The 10,395-nt window shown below is 34.8% G+C and overlaps 1 protein-coding gene and 1 non-coding gene across 3 annotated transcripts; both read right to left on the minus strand.

Moving 5' to 3' along the window:
• Nucleotides 1-360: 360 nt before the first annotated feature.
• On the minus strand, nucleotides 361-431 carry TRNAG-GCC (transfer RNA glycine (anticodon GCC)). The gene has a single exon. It is a non-coding gene; the product is annotated as a tRNA-Gly (tRNA).
• Nucleotides 432-4,634: 4,203 nt separating this feature from the next.
• LOC132275030 (protein EIN4-like) lies at nucleotides 4,635-9,612 on the minus strand. Of its 2 annotated transcripts, none has more exons than XM_059776409.1 (4): nucleotides 8,899-9,612; nucleotides 8,581-8,717; nucleotides 6,193-8,079; nucleotides 4,635-5,708 (listed from the first exon to the last, which is right to left on the minus strand). In XM_059776409.1, exons 3-4 carry the CDS (start codon nucleotides 7,939-7,941, stop codon nucleotides 5,166-5,168), a joined length of 2,292 nt encoding a protein of 763 aa, XP_059632392.1. In that variant the 5' UTR covers nucleotides 7,942-8,079; nucleotides 8,581-8,717; nucleotides 8,899-9,612; the 3' UTR covers nucleotides 4,635-5,165. The 2 variants fall into 2 exon arrangements, with proteins under 2 accessions (XP_059632392.1, XP_059632391.1); XM_059776408.1 differs by having other exon boundaries at nucleotides 8,581-8,777.
• Between the last annotated feature and the right edge of the window lie 783 nt (nucleotides 9,613-10,395).

Genomic DNA, 10,395 nt, shown 5'->3' on the forward strand with positions numbered 1-10,395 from the left:
ATCAAATCCATGAAGAATGATACAAATTTACATGAAATTTAAAGGTGTTTAGATATTTTTGATGTTAGAAACCAAATCATTATTGGCTATTCTCATTGCTGTTGTATCAAACGCAGACAACATATTTGATGAGGATTTGAAATTGATATCAATTAATTAGTGTACACTGCCATGAGCAATTAAATGGTCCTGTTAAGTCTTTCTCGTGAATTTATTACACACGCATATATTTATATGTATCCCTTCCTCTGACGTTGACACATTAAAAAATAGAAAATGCCTGACGGTGACACATTAAAAAATAGAAAATGCCTGACATTGACACATTAAAAAATAGAAAATGAAGTTAAAAAGAGTTTATGCACCAGCCGGGAATCGAACCCGGGTCTGTACCGTGGCAGGGTACTATTCTACCACTAGACCACTGGTGCTTGCTGATTTGGATTTAAATTCATAATGTAAAATTACCAATTAATTCTGTGTATGACACAAAGAAATTGTCAGATTTTTGAAATTATGTGCCTGGACTATCCTTCCCTTTTTTACTTGTTGACTTTTTGCCTATTACAATGCCGTACAATTTGAATTTGCAAATTTTTTTTTGAGAGTACCAAATTTACATTATTGTGAAGTTTAAAAAAAGTTAGACGTACCTAATCTTACCTCATGTTTCAATGCATACATTGCACCATTCTTTGATGGGTTCTTCCTCAGCAAAACTTTCAATGCATACATTGCACCATTCTTTGATGGGTTCTTCCTCAGCGAAACTATATTGCTGCAGTAGGAACTGCCATAGCAACGCCACAACTAACACCACCACAACATTACCATCGCCACCACCACGCTACTGCAATGCACTTGCCCCCATGACCAATCCTCTCCACCACCATCGCACTTTCCACAGTGTGCCATGTCCATCAGAATGCGGCAACCTCTGAATTTCCAAAAATTGGCCTGTCAATAGACGAACAGGCCTCCTCCAAAACTGGGCTTATATCAAGTCCCACTACACAACAATGCTTCTAAACCAAGGCCCAAACAACCCCACAAAGGCCCATTGTGTATAAGCTAGAGCAATAATAATAATATATATGTACATATTATATGCTCTACCTCTCTTCCTTTCTTCTTCTTTTTTTTTTTTTTTTGCATAGTGCGTGTATCAGCCCTCCAAACACCATTTAAATTAGGAGTGTGATTCGAAAGTGAGACCTCAAGAATTTACCTGCTGGATTCCTACCAAAGCCGCTATGCTCCGAAGACATTTACTCTCTTTGATAGTTTTCTAAAATAAGGTTGATCATTATTATTTATAAAATTTGCACGTGTACGTCTTGAATCTTTCGAGTGCTCATCATTTTCAATGGTAGATCCAAAGATTTTGGCTACCATACCATATTACATTAATCAACTAATTAAAAATATTTTGTAGCATATTATGGTACAATACCCAATGAAGAGACCAATGCACTCTTTAACTAATTGCAATTTCCAATTTAGTAGTTTGGAGCACCTAAATAAGCTCGATATTATCTTATTCGGGAAGTTTAATTATTTGATCAATTCAATTCATATGATTAGTTCTGGGGGGACTACAAAGGTCTATGCTACAAATACTTTTACAACTTAAAAATTAAAAATAAACAATTCTATTATATATATGGAGACATAAGTAATACTCCGTAGTATACTAATATGGGTAATTAATGCTGCTTGACTCTTTCAAGGAAGTATAAAAATGATCCACGAAGCCAAATGCATGTATCATATTAATATATTTATATATATGAGCGTGTGATTATTATATTGTTGCCTTGTTTTTTCCTTTTTTTTATAGATAATGAAGTTTGAACTTTCATATTCTTGAGTTATCAATTTAATACTGAATTAAGACATCAATTAGCAATAAGTGTTTAGCTTTATATATATATATATATATCATGTGTTGCGTTGTAAATTTGCCAGTAGGTCTCATCTTTCAATATAAATAAAGTAGTACTCAATTGTTAAGGAAATAAAAAATATAAAATTTGTCTCTTCCATATGTCCATTAGGATCTCATATTTTAACATAAATGAAGTATGAATTTACTGTAAAAATAAATTAAAAATAGAAAAGTTGTCTATTACCAATGTGTGTTGGGCTTATGGAAAGAATCACGTTCGTTTAATTAAGAAATTTGGACATTAATTGTTGTCTCTACTTTTCAAGTTAGCAAGTCGCATCTTGACTCAGGCCTAGGTCTTAGGCAAGGTGTCTAGGGTGAGTTTTTCATTGTTGTTAGCTGCACTAGTTGTAGGCACCCTTATTTAAATGCTCTTTCAACCTAGTTTTATTTGATTAGGTTAATTGTTATTTTAGTTAATAACAAACTTCTTTAATTGAAATGATAAAGGTTAGGATTTTAAAATCTTGATTTTTTGGGGATGTTAGAACATTTCATAATTTATTATCGGACATATGTGGTTTCAAAAATAATATTGAAATAATTCCTCAAGAATGACTTTAAGATTGTGTTCTTGTGTATGGAATTGAAATTTGTAAAATTAGAGAAAAGTAATTTACAAAATTGAACAAATTTTTTTTCTAATTCTATCACTTTATATTTTAAGACTCTAATTTCATACAGCCGAACAAAATCTAAGGAAATTTAAACACTCAATCATCATAATGTAAAGTAGGAGTGAAGTCATCGTACATGTTTTTTGATTGCATATTGACTTAGACGAACTTGCTTCATTCCATAAGCACATCACATTGGTAATAGACAACTTTTCTATTTTAAATTTCTTTTAATGAGATCCTAATAGACATAGGTAACAGACAACATTTATATTTTTTTATTCCTTAACAATTGATTCGTACTTTATTTATATTAAAAGATGAGAGCTACAAGGAAAATATACAACCGTAATACATTATATATATGATTTCTATACCACAAGTTGCTCTAAAAGATGAGAGTTACAAGGCAAATTAACAATGCAATACATTATATATATAGAACAAGTTGCTCTCGTTAGAATATATTTCCATAATGTATTGTTACTTTGCCAACTTTTTCTTAGCAAAAAGCCACCAATTAAATCTTCTCTAGGCTTTATCTACCAAACTATAAATTTGTATAGTTTTCTTTCTGTATATTATATATAATATTTATTTTTATATTCAAATACAGAGCCCTTGACACAAGTCTTCTATCCACGCAAAAGCTAAAGTTAAATTTTACTCCAAGTGGGGTTTGGTTCAATCACAAGTGCCCCTTTCTCTGTATATACATGTGTGTGTGTGTGATCATACCTAATATTTCAAGCATCATCATCCTCTGAATTTGCTTAACAAGCTTAAAAAAACTCTCTTAAATATAAATTATTGAATTATTTTCGATTTCGAATTTGTGATATCATAGCGGAATAATAGAGCATACTGAGCGTGAGGATGAACGAGTTAGGCACTGACCAATATTCAGAGGCACTAAAACTTTCGACCTTGTTAAAAAATATCACTATTTATGATAATTATACAACTATAAAATATTATAAAATAATTAACATATAAGGGATAAAAGAGGATCAGTATGTGGGATCTATTGATATTGATGGATCCTAAGGCCCACCACAAAATGACGAGGAATTCACCAAGCTTAGTTATTACCTAATGATTCTAAATAAGCCACCACCTAATACCACCAATGCTGACCTGTACTGTAATTGACTCGCAAAACCAGTGGGTGCCAAATTAGAGGATTGTGTGTGAAGAGTAGGCATTAATTCCAAAAGGATCTAACGTCAAGTCATACAATAATATTATATATATTATTATTATTATTATTATATATATATTACTCGGTATACTTTCAAACTTCAAACCAACTTTTTTCTTGTAGGTGCCTAAAATATCTGACCTCATGAAGTGGGTTAGTGGGATAAGTAAATGGGCCACCAGGGCTGCTATCGAGACAAGCATAAAGTGACTATGTACGTACTCTAATTCAGATTCATGCATGCTTGGTTTTTTGCCATTTTCTCAGAAAACACACACAACACACACACACACACACACACACAAATGACCCATACTACACCCCATACCCTTCCATTTCCACTGGCTTCTTAGAGAACATGCACTACCCAAACTGTCATCTGCAAACCACATGCATATAAATGCTTTTTTATGGCATGAGTCTAGCTTTTGGGATAAGATGCATAAGATAAGATAATTGTGAAGGTAAGACAGAAATTTTAGTTTTTGATGAAATTAATGTAATAAAGCGTCCAACCATATGCACAATCTAGGTTAAAGTATCCAATTTGTATTGTTATGAGTGCAGACAAACTTAAAATGGTGCTGCTAAACCAGTCCACAAGTCTCCCGACGTTACGAAATCTGGAAAGGGTCAGACAGCCTTAGACAGCCTTACCTCCGTATGCAAAGGCTGCTTCCAATTTCAAACATGTGATCACAATGGAACAACAACCTTACTGTTGCACCGTCACACCATTGCCCACCCTCAAAACTAGTGTTACTGATATTGGATAACATATTTTCATACTAATGCCAATAAATCACTTAACAAAAGATAAAAAATAGACAAACGATTTCTTAAAGATTAGAAGCTAAGTACATAAATGTAAAAATAGACAAACGATTTCTCAATGAAATGGGGCATCCGGATATCCCAGCTGTACAGTATTTGTAGTTTTGGTGCATTGTCACATATACATGTTAAAACAAAATTTTCATCAATAAACAACGTCTACATAATGTATAAACTAATTAATCTTCAAACTTCCCTCAACATAGAAATGTTCATCTCTACTACAGTAATTTTACAGTCTATCCTAACAGGTCTACTTCATATAGTTTTTCATCTTCTCGTTTTCCAGTGGAAGGATGTGTTAATAATAATATTGATTATTTTAAATTTGATTAGCTATGCAATTATAACAATGCTGGAACACAATAAAAAAGAAAGAAGCCGAATTTTGTATACCATTTTGAATTTGAATGTTGTTTGTGTAACATCCACGTACTGAAACCTTCGCAAAGAGCGCGAGTTTCCCCATAGCAATGCTGTTTGTTTATTCTATCAAGAAGACTCCAGAAATTGCATGAAAGTACAGGGGGGCTGATGCATTGTGGCAGCTTACAGCTCCGTGTCATCATACAAACTTGTTTGCCTGCGGCAGAACTCTCTTAAGCTCATCGGCAATTCCTTGTAAAAGGACCGGTTTTCGAATAACTCCATTGATTCCAACCTGGAAGCTTCTTTTCAACACATCTTCATCCGAGCTTGCTGTCAAGGTAATAATCAATGGCCAGCTGCGACTTCGAAACTTCCGAATTCTAATGGCAACCTCGAACCCATCCAAATCAGGCATGTGAAGCTCCAAAAGGACGACTTGGAAAGAAGACACAGCTGGGCCAAGAGCACTAAGGCATTCATATCCAGATGAAACAGTGGAAACACTGCAGCCCAATTTTTCTAGCAACCTCCGGGTTACTGCCCTGTTCACATCATCATCATCAGCTAATAGAACTTGAAGGCCCCTGAATAGAGAGTTTGAATTTGGGTGTTCTGAAGATTCTCCGGATTCAGAGATGCCTATTACAATAGATGGCCGAACTTGGAACTGTAAAACGAGTGTCATGCTTTGATTCAGACCCTCTGGGTTTGGGACCACCCATATGTTCCCTTGCATCAACTGTCAATGAATCACCAAAAAAAATGTTTAGAAAAAAAAGACTTGTTGAAATAAAGGCAGAGACTATTCTGATATTTGGTTGCCCTTGTAATGTTTAAGAAATGCCAATGGTAAAAGGCGAAGTTCTTCTAGGAATGCAGTTTCTATGAGCGGAAAAAGGTGGCAGTTGAAAACCAAATTTATTATCACCACCATGAATTACTCCAGACCAAACCATTAATAAACCCAATAAAATTTGTACTCACAAAATACGTAATTCCAGCAATTGAATATAAAACAATACTCCCATCTATTTTTTGTTTGTGCAATTCATAATCCTTACCGGAATAGAACCAGAGACTACTCATTGGACATTTTTCTAGAAATTAGATACTTCATAAAAATGGTGCTATTAGCATTATCATAAATATCCTAGTTATTAAAGCTGTGAGTCATCTGCTGCTCATAACATATAAATACACATGCACACACAGATCATTCTCACCTGTACAAGCTTTTTGCATACACTGAAGCTGAAGCCTTCCTCAACTCCATTGCTGCAATATCTCCAACCACCCAACTTTGCTGTTACACTCGAGCCTACCAATTGAGAAGCACAATTATTTATCCCAATTTCGAACTTGACATGAACATACCCATCAGCCAAACTGGGTCTCCAGGTTGCCCATCTTTGATCATTCCTTCCCTGACTTCCACTCTCTGAGTAGACCCTAAATGTTAGACGGCCTCCTCCATTGCTGCCATCCAAAAGATTCCCAACCATATGCAGAATCACCTGAAAAACCCTTTTCTCATCGCCCATAACATGATCCGGCAAAGACTTTTCCACATCAATTGCAAAACCATAACCCCTATAAACACATAAGCACTTTGCAAGGCAAGCGGCTTCTTTTATCATGGAATGTAGCCGAAAAGACCTCATCTCTAATGGGAACCTTCCATTATCCTTGGTTGAAATGTCCATTACATCATTTATCAAGGTTGAAAGAACACTGCTGGTCTTAACCATAGCATCAACAATCATTCGTTGATGGCTACTCAAATTCTCATCCTGCATCATTGAAAGCAAACCTAAAATTGAGTGCATTGGTCTTCTCAATCCATTGCTCATTACCTTCTGAAACGAGTTCCTGGCCTGGCTTGCCATCATTGCATCCTGTTTTGCCTGTTGCAGCGCTCGATTTTGCTCCACTAATTTCTCCCTCATGAGCTGGGACTCTTCAAGCAAAGCAGCATGGGAAAGAGCCACAGCCACCTGATCAGCAACCACCTGTACTATCTCAAGTTCTTGATTGCTCCATGATCTAGATTGCCCACCTGGAAGAACCAAAGCCAATATTGAATAACAAGTCTGAATTAGTTCAGGGGTCCCACCTTTGAAGTTAGATACCCTCAACATTGGCATCCTAATTGCAGCCACAGGTCCAAGCTCATCAGACCCTCCACTGCTTGGAGCAGCAAGTGCCGAGTCAGGATCAAGTATCTTAACTCCATCGCTCTCCTTAATCTTTCTAACATCTGGGTCATTAATCGGAATTGAATAATTATATCTTTCCAGCCGATTCCTCCCTTTCAACTCATGTGTCAAGTTCAACTCAGTCTTATGCTCATTAGGCATCCAAACAGCACAGTTTTGTAAATCCAATGTCTTAGAAAGTTCAACCAAAGTTGTGTACAGGATCGTATGCCGATCAAGGGACTTGCGAATCTCTTGGGTGAGCATCCGAACATGCCACCCAGCCTCTCTCTGCTTCTTTATGTTTACAACCTCTCGACCAAGGTCCCATGTTTTCTTTTTCAACATAAATTCTCTCACTTTCACTTTGAGAAGCAAAGGTATCAGAGTGATAAGGGTTATGGCAGTGGCACAAGAGACTAGAGCAGTGAGGAATTTGAATATGGTGAGTGCTAACATTAGCTGAAATGGGTGCGGACCATAAGTCCAACCATTTAGTAAATGGGTCAACCCACATAGAACAATAAAGGCAATAAACTCGAATAGTACCCATTTGAATGGAACGTTTGAACAGCTAACAAAGTAAAGGAGCTCAATTGGGATCGAGAAATAGGCCACTGCTATTAAGAAATCACTCACTCTTTGACACTCCATAATCCTTTCGACGCTCCAAAAGCCCTCATCGTCACAATTACATCTGGGGAATCCATTATCAGCAGCTGAAATGGAGAAGAGAAGTGACGAAATCAACAACCCAGATGCTAATGCCTTTAACATTGCATCCAATGGACTGATATTTTAATCCATCTACAGATAAATTTTGGATCTTATTTATGCCCCCAATAGGATTAATGTGAAGATGGAGAACCCCACTTGAATTACAACATCAAAACACAAGCCTCTTACATTCATTTCCTGCACAAGAAATGTTCATAAAAATCACAACCCCATTAAGAAAGAGAAATTGAAGAAACCATTTTAAATTACGCAGACACAAATTCTCCAGCAAAATAGACAACCATTTCCATTAATTTGTGATCTAACAGTAAAAACCTCATGCCAAAAAGATTATATATATTAACCCGCTAAAGACCTAAACCCCTTTTTTTCCTATCCAAATAATTATCTAAATCTTCAAGAAAAAATTTTTTTTTTTTTTTTTCAAATCTTCTACAATATGTATAAGAAATTTCTGTCATACGGGAATGAATAAGACAACATAAATGCAGAAAACGAAATTAATCAATTGCAAGCAACCAAAGACACGTATTATAAACAACAATAAAAAAAATGAAATAACCCAGAAATTATAATTTTAAAAAGTAACAATAATAACAGGTAAAACTGTAAACCCAGAAACCTTTAACCTTCAAGAATACAGAAAAGACAGAAATGTAACCAAGGTAGTGACTGTACCTGAAGAATCCAAGCCACTGGTGATCAAAAACCTAGATTTTGGGTAACCCCATTTCAGATCTTATCCTTCAACCAATTGCAGGCAGACAAATTTACACGCATCTTCAGATATTTCACCACCACACTCTTATCCAAACCTTGAATCATCAAAAAATTCACAGCACCAATCCATCACCATCCAAATATATCATCAATCACTACACAGAAACACATATACAATCCCCAAATAATTACCATCAACACCAACCCAAAACTAAATTAACAAATCCCATAAAAAACAGATTTACAAAATGAGCAAAGAAATTAAAGTTTTTTCACCTTTCAGCTCACAACACCGATCACCTCGCGCCATGTAAAACGCTGATTCAGTACAGGCGGTGGGAGGGCACAAACTTTTCTTTTCCTTTTTAATTTTCACAAGTCGTAATGTATTGAGTATATACACTTTTGTAGAAGAAATTTCTTGGATACTTCCAATTTTTAACCTTTTCCCTCCGTCTCTCTGTCTACTCAAATTTTAAACAGAAGTTTCCGAGGGGAGGAGTTTAGAGAGAGAAAGAAGGGAGACTGTCTTGGGTAGAGAGAGAGAGAGAGAGAGAGGGGTGGAAGGAGGTTTGTCCGCGCCGTTGTATGATGGAGAACTGAAACAAGGGAGGAGAGAGAGAGAGAGATAGAGAGAGAGAGAAGAGAGGTTTTAAGGGAAGTGGGATCCACTTTCTTACATGAAGAGAACTTGGACGCACTTTTGTTCAGAGGCTAATGAAAATTGCTGATGATAGCTATGAAATTTTTTAATGTTACAGGGCCTATCAATTTTTAACACTGTATTAGAATATTAATTTAAATTTATATCTTTCTCTTTGAATAAGATTTCGTTTTCATTAGATTTCTTTATCTTAGATCTTTTCTCATTCCAAAGTGGAAGTTGGAGATTTCAATTCACTAAAAAAGTAATGGGAAAATTTGCTGAGAAAAAAAAAAAAAAAAGTATAGCAAACGAAAGAAAAATTATGTCCTTTGTCTTACTTGAAAATGGAGCCTAACATAAACACCATAGAGTCACTGTCACACTATCGATATAGTTTTTATTTTTTTCTATTTTTTATTATTGTTATTTTCAATTATAGCAAATAACTCATCTTGGAGGATCAAAATCCTCTCATGCACTATATTGCATCTGTGTCTCAGGCAATAAGAAAACTGTTGGGATGTAATTTATGAAAGTGTAAAGTGTATCACTAATTCTTCGGCGCCTTCCATTTCTCATCCCGTTAAACACGGGACTGTTTAAATCTATTTTTTATAAAACTCTTTAGTATTCCCTCCATCTTATAAAGAATTATCAAATTTTTTATTTTACTTGTCTCAAAATAATTATCACAATTTAAAATTCAAAATTCAATATATTATTTTTTTTAAAATTTTTTATTTACCATCCTTATTTCGAATATTTCTATTTATAAGATTACACGAGGTAGTGTTAAATGAAAAAAAAATGTGATATTTGGACTTTAAAAAATCTTTCACACACAAAATTATAGCAATATTTTTGTTGAGTAGGTATGCACACACATGCACCGGTTAAGGTCTTGTTAGGAAGTTGAGCCCTCAACATTTCATTTGAGAAGAGAAGGTACTACTTGAACTAAATCTTTAGTGTAATTTTATTTTTATTATAGTAAAAATTCTGAGTCTAGTTAAATTAAATCCCGAAAATAAATTTAATATTTTGGAATCTATCATTGAAAAGAAAAGAAAAAAATTATTATTGAAAAAATATATACTTTCTTGTATGAGTGATTGAAAAAACCAATT

This window comes from Cornus florida, unplaced genomic scaffold (genome assembly GCF_030987335.1).
Source record: "Cornus florida cultivar Cherokee Brave unplaced genomic scaffold, ASM3098733v1 CherokeeBrave_3.0.0_Hap2_Chr09, whole genome shotgun sequence".
Lineage (NCBI taxonomy): Eukaryota > Viridiplantae > Streptophyta > Magnoliopsida > Cornales > Cornaceae > Cornus > Cornus florida.

Bases quoted from the DNA above. Each gene is read 5' to 3' on its own strand.
- LOC132275030 (XM_059776409.1), bottom strand. From the start codon at position 7,941: ATGTTAAAGGCATTAGCATCTGGGTTGTTGATTTCGTCACTTCTCTTC. The intron at 5,709-6,192 runs GTGAGAATGATC...ATTCATTGACAG, and splicing joins TATGCAAAAAGCTTGTACAG to TTGATGCAAGGGAACATATG.